At 51.4% G+C, this 21,641-nt stretch overlaps 1 protein-coding gene across 2 annotated transcripts; it reads left to right on the top strand.

The window, feature by feature from the left end:
- The first annotated feature begins 537 nt into the window (after window positions 1-537).
- LOC137906156 (signal transducer and activator of transcription 5B-like) lies at window positions 538-20,228 on the top strand. 2 transcript variants are annotated; one of them, XR_011105871.1, is made up of 20 exons: window positions 538-673; window positions 13,692-13,826; window positions 13,979-14,135; window positions 14,746-14,835; window positions 15,442-15,616; window positions 15,843-15,973; window positions 16,085-16,236; window positions 16,380-16,535; window positions 16,905-17,084; window positions 17,198-17,285; window positions 17,422-17,544; window positions 17,678-17,770; window positions 17,898-18,104; window positions 18,355-18,449; window positions 18,534-18,676; window positions 18,779-18,934; window positions 19,017-19,068; window positions 19,398-19,508; window positions 19,722-19,905; window positions 20,000-20,228. XR_011105871.1 is itself a non-coding variant. In XM_068750462.1 (19 exons), exons 2-19 carry the CDS (start codon window positions 13,699-13,701, stop codon window positions 19,843-19,845), a joined length of 2,361 nt encoding a protein of 786 aa, XP_068606563.1. In that variant the 5' UTR covers window positions 538-673; window positions 13,692-13,698; the 3' UTR covers window positions 19,846-20,228. The 2 variants fall into 2 exon arrangements, 1 of the variants encoding a protein (XP_068606563.1); XM_068750462.1 differs by having other exon boundaries at window positions 19,722-20,228.
- The last annotated feature ends 1,413 nt before the right edge of the window (window positions 20,229-21,641 follow it).

The raw sequence follows: 21,641 nt of genomic DNA, 5'->3' as shown, positions 1-21,641 counted from the left end.
CTGCTGACTCATCGACCCCCCCACCATGCAGTTCAGACCCGCAGCCTATCAATCTGAACAATCGATGGAAGCCCGACGGGCTGCTTGAGCGTGTGTGGAGGCGAATCTGCTGGTGTATTTGTATTTGTATTTGATGTATTTGTATTGTATTTCTTCAGACTGTAAACTGTTACAAACGACAGGATAATTGACTTCAGAATTTGACTTTGTGAATAGTTCTTAAATCAATTATGCTAATCGATGACTGGCAGCACCTTCTTCAGTGTACTGATTTTTGTATTTTATTATTATTTTTTAATATATTTAGAGTCTAAGAGTCTAGAAGACATGCTGAAAAGATGAAATTAAATCAGATTAAATCTTAATCCAAATACTTCTGGGAATAAAAATAAATAAACACTGAGCTGTATTTTGTTATGGATCCAAATTAATCTATTGAATCGAGCGCGAGACCAAAATCAAACCCCATTTGGACAGACGTCAGTCACGAGCCACCGGAAGTGGGCGGTGCGTCAGCGCGCCAGCGCGCGAGCGAAAGAGGAGGGGCTGGAGGGAGCAGCGAACTGTGAGCGCAGTCGGGAACCGGACCGTCTGACCGACCGACGGAGATCCTCCCGCAGCCTCTCCCTGCGTTTTATGACAACCGGACAGCGGCTCGAGACGCTCCGCGGAGGTGAGCGTGACACTTTCCGTGCGTGTTTCGTGTTTAGACGTCCCGCCGACGGTCCCGGTTGCGAAAGAAAACTGACAGCGCGCTTTGTAAACAAACTGCAACGCCGCTCCGGGCGGAGAGGTTGCGCGCAGGGGCGAGGAACGGAACCCGCTCGGGTGCGCGTCAAAGCAGTGTGTGCTGGGTCGAAGCAACAGGCAGGTCTCCGTGGAGGCCCCCCCCGGTCGGTCGGTCGGTCGGTCGGTCGGTCGGTCGGTCGGTCGGGCCTCGACCCCGGCTGAACTGAGATGAGACGGGACCCAGAACGGCGACCCGAGGAGTCTCGAACCCAGCGGCCTCTACAGGCTCCGGTTATAAGGAGCTCATCGAGATTTATTGGGAAGATAATTTTTTATTATTAATATCACGATGAACCCAAAACAGAGTCAATAGGGGACTTGTTCAAGTTCGATCAATACATGTGATATCCGCTGCCTGTAACAGTGACATGAGGCTCTCCAGATGGAACTTTTATTACTCTGCTGTTTGTTTGTTTATTTATTATTTACATTAAGGACCTTTTGCTGCTGTGGCGTGATGCATCTCGCCGGACGCTGGAATCTGCCGGCGTTCCCGATCCCGTTCCTCACTGACCAAATCTTCCAGTTCTGCTTCCAGCCCAGTCCAGCTTGAACGACTAGCGTTGTCTCGCCGGGATGGATCCGAACCTGCATCAGGGACACTAAAAATATATATTTGTACTGAGAGAGTGCAGATTTGGGAATTCCAGGAGTGGATTTCCATTGTGAAGTCATTGTTATGTGGTTTTCCTTCATTTGGCATGATAGCAAAGTAGGGTAATGCTCTCAGAGCGCCATCCTCCTCCGTGGGGTGCACGCTGCCCCCCCCCCCCCCCCCATGGTGCAACAGCTGGCGATCTGTGTCTGCACACCGTTGAGCGTGACCGTTCCTTCTGGCGGCTCTTATTTTAGGACTCTATTTCTATATCTATAGATGTACTGTACTACATACTCCCATTGCGTCACTAGCGTGCGACGCTTGCACGCTCTTTCTTAGCCTGTGGGCTGCTAAAGGCTTTATCCGTGCGCCCGTTCTGAAGTTCCATCAGTGGTCATCCTGATCAGGTTCAGTTAAGGTCTCTTAAAAGTGTGTTGATGTTTTTTTTTTGCTTTATTTTAACTTGTCAATATGCTCCGAAGAGGTTTATGAAAGGCCAAAATGAAGCGTCTGGCGTCTGCGGATCCAGAGTTTCATGTTGAGATCATTCTAAAAACACGGACACGAGTGCCGTGAACGTCTGGCTGCACGGATTGTCTTTAACAGAATGAATGCAGACTTGTGATTGGTTTTGGGATTGGATTAGTAATACAGGAATTAGTCAGTTGATTAGAAGAATCTATTGCTCCCATGATTCAGAATGGCTGCGGCATTCTCTGTTTCCTTTCTTTTGAAGTCGGATGCCTTCAGTTTCGGATAAGCCAACCTTTTAATTTAAAAAAAATGTTTCTGAAAATTCAGCTTCTTAGAGTAAGATTCAAGATTTCCTTTGAAGTTCTTCTTCTGCCTTCTCGCGTGTCTTCAACCTTGATCATTAATACATTTCAGTCGAGCTTTGACGGCTTTTTACATTCGACCTTGGCGCCAAGGTCGACGTCCTGTTGATTTTACGCCACTCGGCTTTTGCACGGGAAGGGAGGACTTTCAAGACGAGTATGTTTTGGGTTGGCGCTGGACTATGTCATGCTGTTCAGGCGTGGACCCGGCTGGGACAGGGTGTCCCTGTCAGAAAGACCCAGGAGGGAGGGGACAATCCAGCGTCCCGCCGCTCCGCGTGCTCAAAGCGTGGCGTGTCCTTAAAGTTGTTTGTGCTTCACCTATTTTTACTCCGTTCTCCGCAAATAAAGACAACTTTGCACTGTAGGTAGGGCCCATGTGGGTCGGTGTTCTTCAGGGAGGCGCTTATTCCGGACGATGTCATAAGAGTATCTGGAATCGAGCCAATCGGAGCGATTGATCTGTCTGCAGCACGAGCCAAGAGGCGCTCGAGCTCAAACCGACTGTCGGGGCAGTCTGAACAGAGGAGGACAGGATTTGGAGATAGATAATGAAGGCAAGGTTAGACAAATAATCGAACGACCTGTTTGTGATTTATTGGGTGAAAATGTGCAGAAAGTTCCACGTGAGAAATCAAAAAGTAAAACGACGCCAGACTAGCGAGAGCCGGGAGGAGATTTAGAGCGAAAGGGAAACGCATTCAAGGCGAAGCGATAAGGAAGCGCGTGGTGACGAGCACCCTAACCTCCCCCTTCCAGTTGGGCTAACGCTAATCCGCGGGTCACGTGACCCTGATCGTTTAGCCAGGTCTAGGCCAGAAGCGTTGCCATCCATCTGTCGCCTACCGTTGCTGATTGTTGGCATCCGGAGGAGCGTGCTCCCGTTCCACGACTCAAATTCAGACGCCATCAGCTGGTTGCTTCCGCAGCGTCGCCGTCTTTCCCGTGATCTTTTATTGTCCTTTCCCCCCCCCCTCGTCCTGCGTGTGCAGCGAGCGAGTGGGAGGACAGACACCACGGGGCACGATAAGGCCTCCCTTGCGTAGCACAATAGCCAGAGCACTCGAAGGCAAGTTTATTTCAAGGCTTCCGAAGGAGGTCACAAATCAGGGGAGGAAATAAACTATGCTTGAATTCCCATTAGCGTCCTTAAGTGTGCTGCTCCTTTTTGTTACTGCCATTTCAAATCGTGTTAGAAGACACCGGGCAGAGGTCAGGCCCGACGGCGCTTCGGTGGCCGCTCTGGAGTAATCGTTTTGTCGCCCTCCGTGCTAAAGTCGCACCGAAGCGAGAACATGCATTCATTTCTCGCTTTATGCTGCTTTGCATGGAATGGAATGACGCAGCGTTTCAGACGCTGACTGATGTGGCTGCCAGTCATATAGTCAACGTCTGGTTTCATAATCCTTTCGGTTGTTAAATACGTCAAACGGTTGCAGGAGTTGCTGCTTTTCTCGGCATTCGGCGACGCGACTTCAGTTTTTTGGGCCTTATTACATTAGTTTGACATCTTACGGACTAAGTGGCGAATGGCTAAACGCTGATTAATTGTCTATGAAGATGATCGCCGCACACAGCGCCCGATCCCTATTTCATTACGGCCACACGGCGAGAGCCAGCTGGAGGCGACTGAGAAGTTTCTGCAGCTATTTGCGCTGCAGGCTGTGGCCTTATGTATGAAGACCTGCTGACCCACTTCTGCGGGGGGGGGGGGGGGGGGGCGGGGGCGGGAGTCCGGGAAGCTGATGTGACTGTATGCACAAGAAGTGTAAGACTGAAACTATATAAATGAACCAAATACGAAGTGAAGGAGGGAGAAAGGAGAAAAGAAACTTGACTGGCTTGTCCTTAAATGCTTCCTCTGCTCCCACGGAAGCTCTTCCAAGCGTTGGGGAGTGGGACAGAGGCGTGACATCATCATGGCTTTCCTTTACCTGACGTCAGTTAGCTTGTGCAAACATATCTACAGTACAAGCTATGCGTTTGTCTTTGTTTTTGCACAACAATTTACATTTTGTATCCTGTGCTTTCTGTATTTAACTCATAAACCAGATGAGGAAAGAACCGGAGAAAGACGCTGGTTTTCACTCTGCTGCAGGACAGAATGACATTTTGGCTTTCGTGACCTGTTTGACGGGTCTTGACGGGTCTACGCAGCACGTACTCATCCTGACCCACAACGGCACGCCGAGCGCTGCGTACACGACCGCGTGTTGTCGGCAGTGCGACTGGAATGTGCTGCAGATAAGCGATCCAGCAGTTATGCTCGGTTACTTTGTGAGCGTGGAATCGCTCAGGTAACTTGGCAGCCAACGTTTTTACGGCATCGCGCGCGAGTTCCGGGCCGGCGGTACTTCGGATAGGCCTTTCTCTTCTGTAGTTATGAAAGCCGGCTAAAATTAAAATTGTTGTGTAATCTGACTCAGATGCTCTGACGGATACAGATCTGTAGTTGACGCACTCGCGCAGCTTCAGGCTTTTAGAACATTTACAGGCACATGCAGCTTTTAGTCGAATAGTGTCGAATGAGCGCAGCCTGCAAGGGGAACCTCGGAGGCCTCTGTTGCACGATGAGCCACCTCTTATTTTCATGCAGTATGCAATGCAATGTTCTGCTTTTCCAATCTTCCTTTTCAAACGCTAGTTCCGGTAGACTTTACCTATGAGCGGGGGTTGATGCTACGTTCAAGCTTATTATGGGCTTGGAACAAATGACAGCGATCGGGAACCCAATGGATAGCTCAATAATGAATAAAGAAATGACCCGTGGTTGCATGGAGAGTGCAGTCACTAAAAGAAAACCTAAGGAACGGCGGCATAAGCGGTTTAACTCGATTGTTTGTCCGCGTCTAACTTATGCATTGGCGTGAGGTAAAATCTTGCAGAAGGGTAGAAAACAAGTGTGAACTGTGTCCCCTCAACCATTACCTCATCCACAAAGTTTTGTTATAGCATCTTTTTTTCTGTTTTGTTTCTCGTGGCAAAGTTTGGTCCATTGCAACAACAACTTTATCATTTTTTAACAACCTTTTGCAGCTGCTTTTAGGTTAGGTTAGGTTAGGTATGTATTTATTTCAGGCAATGACAAAAGCACACAAAACAAAACAACCCGTGCCACATCGCACGAGCCACATTTAAACAATAATTGCTGTCTCATGAACGAGAATCTTGTCGAGGGTAGAGAGAGAGAGAAGATAATCTGTGGAGATTCTAGTTAAAAAAAAACTCTTCCAGGTTTTAAATCTCCTGCAGTGTGTGCCATGAATTAATGTCCACAAAGGAGAGCGCTCTGACATCCAGCACTCTCTGGCCTGTGTATTATTTATTCCTATTTACCATTGAACAGGCGATTGCAACTTCAACAGCGCTTTAGGTTCATAACTTGCACCCGGGAACTCGCACTTTCATCCTCACGATGGCATCGATGGCTGTTTCTCATCCGAGCACGTCACAAGCGAATGAAGTAAAATTAGCAGCTTCCGACTCTCACCGAGGCAGGATGTGTGTGACGAAACCTTCCTACATATAGAGGTGATTGCTCAAGCCATTCAGGAACAGCCGCGTGGGGGGGGGGGTGATGCATGAACACGCGAGTCCTAATCGGATCAATATTTTTAGGCTCCATGAACACAGTGCAGCCGATCATAATTTATTCCGAACTCTGATCGGATTAAAGACCTGTTTCCACGTAAACGCACTTCTTGTAACTGCCCCTTACGTCACACACTGGGGCAGTTGTTTAGGTCAGTTGCTTGTTGGGTTTGTTCATCGTAAATAAACAAAGACGGCATTGAGAAAGGTCCTCCAAACGAACTTAAAGTTCATTTACTGCTAGAAACATTATCGGAAATTAGTGGAGTTTTACAATTCTAGTGGATTTTGGAACTGTATGACGTCGATGTTCTAAACCGAGAGAGAGACGATGATTAATAGTCACAATGGACAACCCAACAAAGTGCACTCTCGTCATGGGGGGTTCCGCAGGACCCAGTCCTTGGTTCTCTTTGACCTGCTGTCCTGATTTAAATATTTCCAATGGTGAAAGTAATTTTTGAGCAGTACCTCGACTTTAGTCACATTGTGCACTGTGAGATGAGCTGAATCAGGAAACTTTATCTATAACGTCCACCCCAAATGTTTGAAAGTTTGTTTTATTGAGGGAAATTGCTTTGGTTGCGTTTTCTATTGCATCGTGTCGTGTTTTTCTAAAGCATCTTGTGCCGTCTTCGTAAAGTTTTAATATCGCCGTGTCACGACGGGTGATAAGCGTGGACAGGCCGACTTGTCGCTTGGTTTTTAGCTTGATGAACTTAGTGGACGAAAACCAAAACGAAGCCCAGTCGGTGAAGTTGTCTGACCAGTCTGATGCTGTTGCAATAATACATAATATTTACCTTGTCACCAGCCCTCTAAACGCAGTATAAATACATGCACATCACCTCTTCTTACAAAATGATAGCGTAGCGGCCGCAGAGATTGAGTCTGCGTGACTACGAGAGGAAATGGCCATTCCGGCACGGCGTAATAGAGTTGGGAAACGCACTCGCAAATGAATCAAATGCAACTTTTAATAAAACGATTCACGTCACTCTCGATGAAGTCGGGCTTATGAATTGAGCCGCGTGTGACGTGGGACGGCTGAATAAGCAGCGCGCTCTTTACTCCAGTCGGTGAAAAGCATCGATTTGACTGCCCGAACGCTCTTTATGGGATGTCGAGTCGACTCCTCACGCAGCAGGACAGCTGAGTCCACACCAGCTGGGGGTGTGCAGAAAGATCCTCTTACTGTATTGGCTGTTGGCTACTAGCATCCGTTTGGGGTGGGGGGGGGGCTCAGTCAGACAGTAAACAGTGACATTCTGCAGTGAAGAAAAGACAGGAATGGCCGGAAAGATTAAGTACGTGCACGAGATTGTGCAAGTTGCTCCCTTGTCATTTTTGTTGAAGCGCCTGAACAAGCAGTTGGCCGACCTGATAAACAAAGCGTCCGTGGAAATCCACTCAAAGAAACGATGATCAACGACGTAAACCAGGAACGCCGTGGAAGAGCGAGGAAGAGGAATGGAGGTTTTGTCGGTTCGTGTTTTTATCCGTGATGCTCCCAATCACCTAAAAAAAAAAAAAAAAAAGTTTCATTTTCATTATTGTTTTAGTTGGTTTCAGCCTCGGAAAACCCAGTTTCAGGACGGGGGGGGGGGTTTACCACAGGAAGATGTCAAGTCCATCCTAGTCATCACAGCGCCTTATCGCCCCCCCCCCCCCCTCCCTCCCACAGGTCCTGTGTGGGGGCAGCCCCTGCTCCCCACGTGGTGTTTGCTCACCTGTCAGATGCTGTTTAACGCGCTGTTTGGGAACAAGGCAGGTGTTTGAAGGCAGGGGGTCGGCTGCCGGCGGAGGGGGGGGGGGACACAGGAGCGGGCACAAAATTGCCAAACTGAAGAGGTGGATGGAGGAATTGGATGCTTGTTGGCCGGATGAAGGTCCGGCTTCGGACTAACACATGAAGCAGTGAATGATTTTTTTATTTCCTGCGTCTGTTTCACCTTCTTTGCTTTGATTCCATCCCGTATTTGGGTTAATCCTCTTGTTGCCTGATTATTTTGGAAAGATTTCTCCTCCTTGCCGGCCGGCCTTAAGCCCTTTTGCCCTCCCGTGCATATTGTGCGTTTTATCATTCAGGTGGACGAGCTTGTCTGCTGTTTTTATTACGTAGCAACGAATAACAAAAGGCTGCTGTCGGTAGCTCATTTTTTATCAAACAAACGCGTATTACACGCGTGTGTAAAACCACGCCGGAGAACAGATGTTTAGACGCGACGCCTTTCATGTGATTCATCGCTTCTCTGCTTGAACTTTGAATTTGCGGTGAGACTTTAATAACAGAGCTCTTTAGTTATGTGAAATAAAAAGCAGAAGAAGAGGAGGAGGAGGAGGAGTTATTCTCCCCACGCGGGTAAATTGAACTCGTTCTCCGGAGGCACGAGGAGACGAAAGTCTGCAGACGGGTTGCATCATGTGTGTCTGCTCGTCTGTTTTAAAGGCTTACAGGCGGCCGGCCGGGCGTTGAATGAAGCGTCCTGACGGCTCAGCGGGTTGCGGAGAGGCCTTGGAACTAACGACTGCTTTTGCAATAGGACCAACACGCTCGCTGATTTCCCATTCTAGCAGACTGCTGGACAGCGACAACTGGCCGGCCGGGCCGTTCTTCGGGCTCCGAATGTGGCAGCGCTCCAAGAAGCTGCTGTTCCTGCCGCCCCAGACTTCAGGTTCGGGCTGCGTCCCCATTTATTGCTGCCTCCAGCCAGGCCTCGGGTTACATAACGCCGCAGCAGTATGACTAGATGCTCCTGAAATACGGACTGGACTGTCCAACGCACAGATCCCGACGTGCTCTTTGACGTGCACGTGGCTGTGGGGGCTGGCGTTTTTTTTTGGAATGAGGCTTAATAACAAGCCTCTATCGTCTGGTTCCGAACGGGAAATAACAACGGATTCCTTCTCAAAGTAAAAGTATTTCAAACCTGCACAGGTTTCGCCCGCTTCATGCAAAATATCCTGACCGGCTCCTGGAAATTTGTGCAGATGGTCGGTGGACATGAGTGGCGCCGGCCGGTCCGAGCTCTTTCCTTGAACTACATTGAGCATTCTGATTTATGCAGTTTTTATACATACTTTTCCTGCACGGTGTATTTTCACAAGAAGCTGTTGCTACCTTCATTTAAGTAGCAAGCGCAGAACAATAAGCTACTTTTTACTGCACTCACCGCTGACTTCAAAAGTCAACTTGAGGCTCTTCACCCGACACGTAATAGAACGAAGAGGAGTTTGCCCCCACTCCCCCCCCCCCCCCCCCTTTAAATAATCAGCTGTCATGAGGTTGCAAAAGGCCACCATTGCTGCGTGTCATCGCTGCTGCTGCAAAAAGCGTCTGTGTTACCAAAACAAGAACCCGCAAAATGTACTTCTCCATGAAGTTATACAACAGCACGCTCCAGCGCTCGCCTTGTTCCGGGCAGCCACGTGTCGCCGCCGCTTCCGTGGTCTCTCGATTGTTCAAAGTACAAATGCTCGTCACGTGCATGGGCCACGAAGCAAAGGGAGGAAATGGATTTGTAGCACGAGACGCAACAGTAACTGAGCTAGCGCGTCGTCACCGGCGTGTCGTCATCAGAGATTTATTAACTCCGGACTATTCTCTTACAGTTTGCAAAGTTAATGGGGACAGGAAACGAGCTCGCCAGTTTTAATCTTGTCATTTATCTTAGAATAACATGGTGCTGTCAAATTAGCATGTGAGTGCGCACTCGAGTGAAAATGCACAAAATCAAATCCGGCGTTTAAATGCTTGACTCAATGATAATCATTTTAAAAGACGCTCAAATCGATTTACACTGTAAAGACGCTTTTTGATGCTCATCATTCCTGCGATTGTGTCGTTAAGAGTGACCCACAAATGGTAATTCCTAATTACGATCTCTTAATGCTGAATAGAAACAGTCTATGATGAATGAGACAATGAATTTCATGTGTCCTCAGCATATCGTGCGATGGGCATTAGTTTTTATCTGTGGTGCGGTGATATCCATCCGGTCTCTGGTCTCATGGAGATCTGAGAAGGTCTCTGGGTGCCGGCAGGGATTCTGATTCTTTACATTCGGGGCATCGCTTCCCATCCTCAGCCTGTCGACTGTATTATTTAGTCTCTTCAAAACAAGCTTGAGCTAACCACCGGTCCTTCCTCGTGTTGCCGCTTCCGTGAGCTTAGCGTCCAGACCTCGGGGCAGGTTGGACAGCACAAAGGACCCGGTTGTAGACATCTGTCCCTCCATTCCAGCTCCTGGCTAACCCGCCCGTCATGTGCTCCTGTGCAACAACGCTCCCCTTTCTTCATCTTCTGTCATTTTAATTTTGCGTGTGAAATGCGAATTGGCAGCCGCATGCGAAGCCGAGTCTCGCTGCTAATCTGCTGCAAAGCGAGGAGAAATGTGGAGTTGAAATTTGCCTCTGTGCCGTCTGGCTGCTGAAATGGACGGCGAGGTGGCGAGATGCACTTTGGCCAGCCTGCAGTGTTTGCATGCAGCAGAGCAGCCGGTGACGTAATGAGGATGGGTGCTTGCCCTCGCCGGGGCATTCGGTTGTTCCCGAAACCCGCATGTTGCACCCTGACCGCTAAAACGCCGCCGCTGCCGTCCTTTTCATGTGGTCATTGTCTGACCAGCCCCCCCCCCCCCCCTGAATGGCCCCGTGGGAACAGATGGGATCGCGTGACCCCGGACCCGACGGTGGACGTACGTTTACGGGGCTTAATTTTACTCTCTGATGTTATTTATAAAAGCTTGACGGCCCCCAGGATGAGTGGGATAATGCAAAAAGCCTCTGTCAGACAGAAGCACCGAGGGGGGGGGCAGGTGCAGAGGAAGCCAACCGGTCGGGCTCGGGATTCGGCACGGGGGAGGGTCTTTATTGCGTGGCTACAGAATCGGTATCTCGAGTCAATATTTGTTTTGAGGTCTTCTAATTTGCGCGTTCCCTTTCGTTTTTTCGGTGGGCTCTTCAGTTTCCTAACAGGAAGCCTTTCGCGTTTGTGAGTGGCGGTTTTTTTCCTCAGAGGAAAGAGTGGGCGAGACGAGGAAACTTTTGGAATGGCCCTTTAGTTTTGTGTTCCGCGCGCTGGGAGACGCGGCGAGTGCTACCAGATGCCGAGGTGTTGATGGATGCTAGGATTGGCCGTTTTGACAGAATCTGTAAATCTGCCTCGACTCTGGAAGAACTCGTGCCGGGGTCGAGTCACACTTTGTAGATGAAGTTGGCCTTCAAAGCAAGAAGCGGAACTCTGCAGGAGAGACATCGACTCTCACTCTTTATGGTTTCACGTATACCAAGACGTAAGATGTAAAGGTTGAAACGTGGAATGGCAGGCGAACGGACACGGGTCGTCGTTGCTTAATTCCATCAAGTCGACTCGTGAATAGATTTTAAATTAACGTCAGACCATCTTGGGTTTGGTTTGGAGTCTGGCATCACCGCAGCGTCTGATGAGATCGACCGAAGCGTTCGGCGCTGGTGTTTGTGTCTGGAAGCGAGACGGAAAAGAGAAGACGGGGTGGAGAGAAATTCTCTTGGCAGTGCGGATTGCAGTAAATTCAAATTGGTCAACAAGAAGTATGTGCGTCTTAAAACGGCTTCGGCGGGCGAGCCAGAAGAGTTTTGGAAGAGCTGACGCGTAGCACCGCGTCCATAATTCTTCCCTTTGCTTTCTTGCACATTGACACATCCGCAAATAAGAGAAGACCCGGCGAACGGCGAGGGAGACTTCTGTCAGTTCCTGACCTTTCCGATGCGGCACGTCTTCGGTGGCATCGAGACGCAGATAGTAGAGAGGAAACAGGAAATCGATTTCAAATGGAAGAGGATTCAATTAAAGCAACGGGGGTCTCGCCGGGGAAGACGGTTCCCAACATGTTTTTCTGCCGGCATATGGGTTTCAGATGTCGGGCGATGAACCCGTCAGGCGGTCGTTCTAAACTAAATGCAGCTGCCGCAGCGCTACCCAGCCGTTTATTTGATCCAAACGCTGGGATGCAGAACAAAGAAGAATACCTTTGAATCCTGATCGGTCTGACTCCTCTGTTGGGTTCGGACTCCAGGAAGTAGCTGCTGTTTACGCACAAATCCTTTGAATTGCTGCAGCTGCAGGGCTGATGTATCGGCACTGGGAAAGCTTTTGTTTTTAATGCCTCTCGGCCTTGAGAGGTTTAGTAAATTATATTCTAATTGTGTCTGCTTGATAAAGTCTGTTTGTTGGACTGAAGCTTCTGGTTAGAGCTCTGGTCCTTGTGAAAATAGAAAGATAGCTTCCTCAGGTTAACACACTTCCGCCTCTCTCTCTCTCTCTCTCTGTCTCGGTCTCGTTCTCTCGCTGTCGGGTTTGCGGCGCTCCTCTTTAGCGTTTCCTGCTGTTACATGGCAACACGGAGCTGAAGGCAAGAGGTAAGGCAATGATTTTCTTTTTTTTTAACGCTCGCAGCACAAGTTTCACGTGTTGCCAGTCGTCCTTTTTAAATGCTTGTTTCAGAGGTCATCCTCGGGTCATGTCCTCGACCACCGTAGCGTTGAAATATCTCTCGCTCCTGTCGGTTTGAACTGAACCGTCGTAAATATAATGTCTTTAGGAAACACCATTTAGAGCTCTCGGGGAGCTCTGCGTTGATACAGGATGCTACAGAAAGACGAGGCTGTACCCATAAAAGCATGTTTAGAGCTCCTCCCCTTCACCTTCTCCTCCAATCAGAGGGTCGGTGCTCACTGCCGATGACCTCCTAGATTAAACCTCTTTCAGTGTAGCTGCCTTCCAATTCAGCCTGCAGATCTGTCGCCCTCAGATCAATTCAAAATACTTTATTTATCCCCGAGGGGCAATTGTATAATTAATTAAAAATGCCCGGATTAAAGATCACAATGAGCTGCTGCTGCCTCTATTTAAAAATCCAACATTTATAGAATAAAAGATGTGTTTGGACAACAAATCAAAACATTCTGAAGCTGTGGAAATAAGGGTTAGACATATTTAGGATGCCTGTGGCCAACAGTTTGACTATTTGTTTTTGTTCTCTGCGTTTTATTTGACCAACACAGACAAATTTGCTCTAATTGTGACAAGTCCGTTAAAAATCATCCGCCAAATGCGGTCGGAGTTCTATTTGCCGAAGCCGTCCGTGAGCGTTCGTAGGGCAAAGCGTGATGGTTGCACGGAGACGCGCCGCTTGACGCGATGCCTTCACAGCCGCACAAATGGGACTGACTTTCTGACTTTCTGACATTTTAAGTCTCGTGTAGATTACAGAAAGGCCGAAGGTCAAAGGCTGGAAGTTCAGGGATCGTTGAGAGTGAAACGTGTGCAGGGGGACTTATCTCCCCGTCTTACTCATAGCTGGTGAATGTGTTTAAACCATGATGCAGCAGTCAGCTGCTGCTCGCCATGGTTACCGGATGACTGAATTAGTGCCAGTCATGGGATTCTCTTAAATGGGAAAAAAAACGTTATTTTTGTTCATGGAAAACGGCTTCATGTTACGCAACATAAACGTCAATGTCTGATTGTTCTCAAACGGCGTATGAATGGATCACTTTCTGCACATGCACGCGCACACGCGCGCACAATGACACTTGTTAAAAAAGTCCCTGCACACTCCTGTCACTCTGACGGTAACTTTCGAGAAGTGTGAGGGGGCGTGTTGACTGGAAACGAGTCACCTCGACCTCCCGCCGCCACGGCCTGCGGCGGTAAAACCGCCAAGACTCCAAACCCAGACGATCGATCGCCTGGTTCCTTTCACCGAATCCGTCCTCCATGAGCTGGTCGAAGCCGCCCCACATCCCTTAGATCCGTCATGTTTGTGTTTCAAAAGCTCGAAAAGGGATTGGATTTACACACAAAGTGAAATAGTCTACGTCTCTCTGGACCCCAGGGTGACGATGGCAGTGTGGATCCAGGCCCAGCAGCTCCAGGGAGACGCTCTGCACCAGATGCAGTCTCTGTACGGTCAGCACTTCCCCATCGAGGTGCGGCATTACCTGTCCCAGTGGATTGAGGGCCAGCTGTGGTGAGTTGTGTGGATGTGTGTGCGCCTGCACAAATGTTTGTGTACGAGCGTTCCTCTTTTTTGTGCTATTCCTTGCAACGTCTTTATTTGTGCTCGTGTTGCTTTGTGTGTGTGTGTGTGTGTGTGTGTGTGTGTGTTTTTCTTTCTTTTAGGGATGTGATCGACTTGGAGAACCCACAGGAGGAATTCAAGGCCAAGCGCCTGCTGGACAGCCTGATCCAGGAGCTGCAGAACAAGGCGGAGCACCAGGTGGGAGAGGACGGATTCCTGCTCAAAATCAAGCTGGGACACTACGCCAGCCAGCTCAAGGTAGGTTTGAACCTGTGACGGAGCACGATAAGCATGTGACGAGAGGCTCCTCCTCCGCCGCGCTTCCGAGGAAAGAGCAAAGACGGAATGTTTTAGGGAACAGTTTGTTTCCTAACGTGAGGCAAGCAAGAGGACGAGCCGAGCGAAGGCCTCGGTTGCCAACCGGCGCTGCTATTTACGATCCGGCACCGAGCCTGCGGGCCGGTTTGCGTTCGTCTCGGCCCCTCCCAGAAACCAGGTGAGGGAAAAACAGGAGGAGGGAGCAAGCGGCGGCGACGGCGATGGCCTGTCCTGCTTCTGACTCGACCCCGTTCTCCCGTTTGCAACAGGAAGCATCAAAGAACGTCATCGACCGCGTTTTAACAGAAAGTGAAACTGCAAGCGTTGCCGTTTCGTGGAAAGAGGATCAGCGCGTGATCCTGAGTCAGCTCTCGATATGAAGCGTGCCGTCCTTCGGCGATGGGCCTCATTAGGCACATCTAATGGGTTTTACTGCGTCTGCGGTTTGGGCTCGAGAACTTATCAAGCCTCCTCGATGTGACCAAATTGGCGGCCGCTCGGCTCATCAGAGGCTAACGAGCGCCGACCTAATGTCCTCCTCCTCTTTCAGAGCACGTACGACCGCTGTCCTCTGGAGCTGGTCCGATGCATCAAACACATCCTCTACACGGAGCAGAGGCTCGTCCGGGAGGCCACCAACGTGAGTGGGGGGGGGGGGGGGGGCGAGGGGGGGGGGGGTCCAACACCGAGGCATCCTGCTGGAATACAGACGGGCTTCGACACCCGGCCGCGCGTTTCCCCCTTTGCATTATCCATTTCCTGGCGTGCACAAAGCTGGAACTCAAACTACATAATGGCGACCGATTCAGAGATGGTGTGATTGGGTAACCGCTCCCCTTTCCTGCCACTTATTGATATGTGCTGGACATCCTGCAGCCCCTGCAGATTCCCTCCCTCTGATGTAAAATAAATCTCTGCATCCATCCAGTCGTTCTGCAGAGAGAAATGGGGTCGAAGCGAGGTCTGTTTGTGTCTTTCTCTGAAGCAAACGCTTCGGGAAAATTTCAAGGTGCGTTAGGAGAGAGGAGTTAATAAACCCTCGGGCCAGCAGCGAGGGAAGCATGTGACAGGGTGGGGGGGGGGGGGGGGGTGTAATTGATTTCCGGTCACAACATGCCTCTTCTGTTAGCACAATTCCCATTTGGACTGATTGGATTTCACCCCGAACCGTCTGAACCTTCAGGCGCCGCCGCGCTCCACCGTGCACTATTTCCATCGCGCTCTCGCGTCTCTTTGCGATTTCCAGTCGAGCTCTCCGGTGGGCGGGACGATGGACAGCATGTCTCAGAAGTACCAGCAGATCAACCAGGCTTTCGAGGAGCTCCGCCTGCTGGCCCAGGACACGGAGAACGAGCTGCGTAAGCTCCAGCACAACCAGGAGTACTTCATCATCCAGTACCAGGAGAGCCTCCGCATCCAGGGTGAGACGCGTCTCCGCCGGCGCTGCTTTAAAGGGACGCCGGACGGGACGCAGAAAAATATTCACATTTGAAATGTCAAAATGGGCTTTAAATGCCAATTTGTGGCATCAGATAAATCAGAAAACAAGCGCCGGGATCTTCAACTAGAACCCCCCCCCCCCCTCCTCCTCTTGCTTTCCCTCCCGTTCTCCTCACTCCCATGTCGGATGGCGACGCCGCTCCCCAGCCCAGCTGACCAGCCTGGCGGCGCTACCCCCCGCTGACCGGCAGCTCCGGGAGCCGACCCTTCTCACCAAGAGGGCCACGGTGGAGGAATGGCTTACCAGGGAGGCCAACACGCTGCAGAAATACAGACTGGTAACGATTCAAATTCAAATCAACGCGCAGGGAATAGAAAACGCGCTCGACTTCCTGTGCCGTGGGAGAACCGTGGGAGAACCGTCGGAGAACCGTCTCCTTCCTGTGCAGGACTTGGCGGAAAAGCACCAGAAAACATTGCAGCTGCTGAGGAAGCAGCAGACCATCATTCTGGACGACGAGCTGATCCAGTGGAAGAGACGGCAGCAGCTGGCAGGCAACGGGGGCCCGCCGGAGGGGGGGCTGGACATCCTGCAGTCCTGGTGGGTTCTCCTCCACAGCCCGCTCGAGGGGTAGCCGGTTCACAGCTGCTAGATTTAAATCCAAAGTTTTTACTCCCTCTCACTGGGATGAGCGTCAGACCGGATTAACCCCCCCCCCCCCCCACCGTGTGTTTGCGTCTCAGGTGTGAGAAGCTGGCAGAAACCATTTGGCAGAACAGACAGCAGATCCGCCGGGCGGAGCACCTGAGGCAGCAGCTGCCCATCCCCGGGCCCATCGAGGAGCTGCTCAACGAACTCAACGGCACCATCACAGACGTCATCTCGGCCTTGGTCACGAGGTGCGTGCCCCTTCCTGCTTCCTGCTTCCTGCTTCCTGTTACCGGTAGATTCACGTCGCTTGGGTCTGAGCAGTGCCGTCCGTCTCTCACGCCGAGCCGGGACGGAAAGACGGACTCTGTTGCCAACGACGACGGCTGCTGTAAAGAGAACGAAGAATGCGCGACACAAATAGCATCGGGATCCGCTCGTGAAATCCTTTCATCCTCCTGATCGGCCGATCACCCTCGTTATGCGTGCTTTGATGTTTCACCGTGTCAGACCCCGGGGATAAATGGAGCGCACCCTTTTTCCACGCGGGTTCCGTCGAGGCGGACGAACCCGACGCGCCTAACCGAACGGCGTTTTTTCTTTTCTCTCCGTCTCCGCAGCACCTTTATCATCGAGAAACAGCCCCCGCAGGTGCTCAAAACCCAAACCAAGTTCGCCGCTACGGTGCGCCTCCTCGTGGGCGGGAAGTTGAACGTGCACATGAACCCGCCGCAGGTCAAAGCCACCATCATCAGCGAGCAGCAAGCCAAGGCCCTGCTCAAGAACGAGAACACCCGGAAGTAAGTCCGGTGGCTCCTCCGTGCTCGCGTGGGGGTTTAACGATGGCGAGGGCGCCGTCTCCTCGGCGACGGACTCTGTGCTGTCTCACCCGGCGGTTGTCGATTTCCCGCAGCGACAGCAGCGGCGAGATTCTAAACAACAACTGCGTGATGGAGTACCATCAGACCACCGGCACGCTGAGCGCCCACTTCAGGAGCATGGTGAGTCCTCCGGGGATTCAGCCGCCTGATTGGTGGGACTGAAGGCGCGTCATAAACGCACGCCGCTGTGGGTACGATGTCCCCGCGTGTCCCCGTCTTTGACCCCCCCCCCCCCGACCGTTCCCGAACGCTGCAGTCTCTGAAGCGGATCAAGCGGTCGGACAGGCGCGGAGCGGAATCCGTCACGGAGGAGAAGTTCACCGTTCTGTTCGAGTCCCAGTTTAGCGTCGGCGGGAACGAGCTCGTCTTTCAAGTGAAGGTGAGAAGGGGGACGCCACATCTGGTAGGTGGACGTTAGCCCCCAGCCACGCCCGCGCACTCCCGGTCCTCGCCGTTGGACACGCCGAAGGTCGCCCGATCATTGCCACCCTCCCTCCTCTCTCTCCGGACAGACGCTGTCGCTTCCCGTCGTGGTCATCGTTCACGGCAGCCAGGACAACAACGCCACGGCGACCGTGCTGTGGGACAACGCCTTCGCCGAGCCAGTGAGTGAAACGTTTTGCGAGTCTCTTTCTCAAATGTTCAACCGTCGGTTGGCGCCGTGCATCGTCCTCCCCCCCCCCCCGTTCACTTCCTGCCCGCTCTATTTACCCGCCCGCCGTCCGTCCGCAGGGGCGAGTGCCTTTCCTCGTGCCCGACAAGGTGCTTTGGCCTCAGCTGTGCGACGCCAACAACATGAAGTACAAGGCGGAGGTCCAGAGCAGCCGCGGCCTGTCCGAGGAGAACCTGGTCTTCCTGGCTCAGAAGGCGTTCAGCGGTTCCAGCAACAACCCGGACGACTACCGCGCCATGGCGATGACTTGGTCGCAGTTCAACAGGGTCAGCGGCGCCGTTTGCACCTTTGCTCCCTCGGATAGGACTCTGATGACGACTCGTTCCCGCCGTGGGCTTGTTTTTTAGATTACAGGAACGTCCCGTTTCAGCCGCCTCAGACGGACGCGCCGCGGCTGCACTCGTTTAACGGGGCCGACGTGAGAACGCCTCGTTCTCTGAGGGATCCGCGTGGAACCGGGAAACCCAAATGAATCCCGTCACGTTTTTTTTGATGAGTGTCTCTTTTTGCTGTCAGGAAAGCTTGCCAGGGAGGAACTTTACATTCTGGCAGTGGTTCGACGGCGTGATGGAGCTCACCAAGAAGCACCTCAAGCCGCACTGGAATGATGGGTGGGTCCCGCGTCCCGGTCGCTCGCTCTCGTCTTTCGGGCGACCTTTCACCGGAGCCCTGAGTTTTCTCCGCCTCTCTTTCAGAGCCATTTTGGGCTTCGTGAACAAGCAGCAGGCGCAGGACATGCTGATGTCCAAACCCAACGGCACTTTCCTTCTGCGCTTCAGCGACTCTGAGATCGGAGGGATTACGATCGCCTGGGTGGCCGAAAACCCGAACAAAGCAGGTACGCAGGCAGCACCTCGTCGCGCCTGGGCCTCCGCCGATGCTCCGATTGGACGGCGTTAAAGCGGGCGCTGTGGGTTTTTTTTTTGCGTGCCGTGTCCAGGTGAGAGGATGGTCTGGAACCTCATGCCCTACACGACCAAAGACTTCTCCATCCGCTCTCTGGCCGACCGCATCAGCGACCTCAACCACCTCCTGTTCCTCTACCCCGACCGGCCCAAAGACGAAGTCTTCTCCAAGTATTACACCCCACCGCTCTGTACGCATCCTTCCGTTTCTACGGTCACTTTCAGAATTTTAAGCGGCCACGCTTTGAGATTCGTTGTTTTTCCCCCTCGCAGCCAAAGCGGTGGACGGCTACGTGAAACCGCAGATCAAGCAGGTGGTGCCTGAGTGAGTCTGAAGCTTCCTCCTCCTCGTCCTCCTCTTTCTTCCTCGCTGTCCACCGACGCGTTTCTCCCCCATCCGCGGCGACATTAAGCTAAAGGCTAAATACCGGAGGCTGAACTCAGATCAGCCATTGGTCTCGCTCTTGTTGGTTGGAGGAGGCCAATTAAGGATGGCGGGCGGTTCCTGAGCGAGCGTCTCCTCCACTCATTAGAGTTAGGCTCGTTAGTTAGCGGGACGAAAACACGCCGAGGGCAGTTGCTTAGGCAACGGCTTTTATCTGGTGTGTGTGTGTGTGTGTGTGTGTGTGTGTGTGCGTGTGCGTGCGTGCGCAGGTTTGCTACAGCCAATCCAGACCCGGCGACTGGGAACCCGACCTATATGGATCACGGTGCCTCCCCAGCACCCGTCAATCACACTCACACCTACAGCATATACCCGCCCATGTGAGTCCACCGCCCCCGTCTGTATGAGTGTGTGTTTGAGGTAAGGTCGACCTGGGGGGGGGGGGGGGTTATCCCGAGGGCCGTGGGGACCAGACTTTTTACGGAAACACGCAATAGAATTTTTAAAAGCGTCCAAAAAACAAAGATGTTTTGTTGCTTGAATGGGCGGAGTCTGGAGAGAAGCTTCCAGTTCCACGCTTTGTCTCGTCGCAGCGGCGACGCCATGCTGGACGCCGAGGGAGACTTCGACCTGGACGACACCATGGACGTGGCGAGACACGTGGAGGAGCTGCTCCGGCGGCCCGCGGAGAGCCAGTGGGGCGGCCAGCAGTCCTGACCCGGTGGCGCCGCCCAACGGACCCCCCCGCCCCCCCCCTCACAGTGACATTTCTTCATGGTTTAATTCCATTCATTTCTCTTTTCATCAGATGGCTATAATGTGAAATGTTAATAATGGTTCTGAGTTGTTGTTGTTGTTGTTTTCCTTTCAGCATGACGGGATTGGCGACTTCTCTTTTATTTGCGTCTGGAGAACCGAGCCGGTTCCACGCAGAACCGCCGATGTTACAGTATCGTGAAAGAGAAAAGACGTTCGTCCGCGTTGTGCTCGTGTTTCCAAAAAACTCAACGGCAGAAGCTACTGTCCGACGTTAACGGCTGAATGTTTGTGTTTTGTTGTTTAACGGGTTCGTAGTGAACTTCGGGGGGGGGGGGGGGGGGGGGGGGTGCGCGCGCTGATTGATCAGTTTCTCGTTGTTGTTGTTGTTTTAATCGATACACACTAAACCTAAGTGTGTGGCGTCAAGCCTCACACGCGTGGGTGCGCGTCCCCCCCCCCCCCCCCCCCGTCCCCCCCCACGACGACAGGTGCCGGCTCGCCAGCTGCTGGTACTGTCGAACCCGCGCGTCGGCGGGTTTCCTTTCGGCTTTCGTTCCGGGTGGAGACGAGATCCCGTTTTTCTTCCCACGCTTGGAAGTTAAATCAGAAAAAACGCATGCCAGATAAAAATGGGCGTCGCCGACGCCGGCCTCGCACCTCAGGAATGAATCGCTGCGCTTTTTAGTTCACGTTCAAGCCGAATATGTGGATTGACTTTCTGTTTTATTCTCATCGCTGTGGATTGCAGCCCGCTTCCTTTTTTTTTTGCATGTCGAGTATTATTCAAAAGCCTCCTGGAGCCCAAGCGGGAGATTCTTGTCTCTAGAAATCCCAGCTGGAAACGGAGAAGACATTACAGTGTTAAAGATAATCCCCGCGTCGACCTTCTAATTCTTTCTTTTGGGCCGTTTTCCTCCGTCATTCTTTCTCTCTGTTCCGGACTGTGTATTTCGGGATGTAGTTTGTTCCATGTTTGTGGTTTGGGATTGTCGCTTGGAGGCTTTTTCCCCAAGAGAAACGGCTCTCGAATTTAAAAAGAAGAAGATGACGTTTTATAAATAATTTCAGCTCGACCTGTAGACAGACGTACGTGAGATTTTGATGTCACTACAAAATAAAGGCTATTTTTTTATGTGTGCAGTCGAAACCCTTGATTTAATCCTACGCTTTACTTTTCCATCATTGATGAATTGCGCTTTCAAAAAGGTTTTCCCTCACGTTTCCGTGATGCAGAGCGGCACCGTCTCGTGTTACCGCCCAGCGGAACCGAACCGTGTGAGCTCAGGATGATAAGACTCTGTTTTTAGAGTTGATTTGAGGTGAAACTTTTCTATTAGATGATCTGTATCTATTATCTATATCTATTTTTCAAATGTCTCAACTCTCCATCTGGAGAAAGGGTCACTATGACAACCACAGATTTTCTGAGCCAGCCCTATTCTGCCACCTGGTGGCTGGACAAAAAGTCTCATTACCTCAGAAAATTTCATACAAACCTGTTCTTTATTTTGCATGAAGACACAAAACCAACTGACGGGTGGAATCACCTCCTCCACAGAGGCCACGCTAGAGAACTGGAAGGAGAACCGCTCCTGCAGGAGGTGAGATGACAGGACGGGTTGAGTTGCTCCCTCTGTATATATAACTTTATTATGTATTAGCATTACGCTATCTTTCTATGATTTATTCTAATTATATCAAGCCGTTGTGAGCAAATAATTAAACAAGCTCAGATTAATTTGGGTTCCCGGCCT

This window comes from Brachionichthys hirsutus, chromosome 16, assembly GCF_040956055.1.
Source record: "Brachionichthys hirsutus isolate HB-005 chromosome 16, CSIRO-AGI_Bhir_v1, whole genome shotgun sequence".
Classification (NCBI taxonomy): Eukaryota; Metazoa; Chordata; class Actinopteri; order Lophiiformes; family Brachionichthyidae; genus Brachionichthys; species Brachionichthys hirsutus.
The sequence above is the reverse complement of the archived record's forward strand: the minus strand, read 5'-3'. Positions and strand labels throughout refer to the sequence as shown.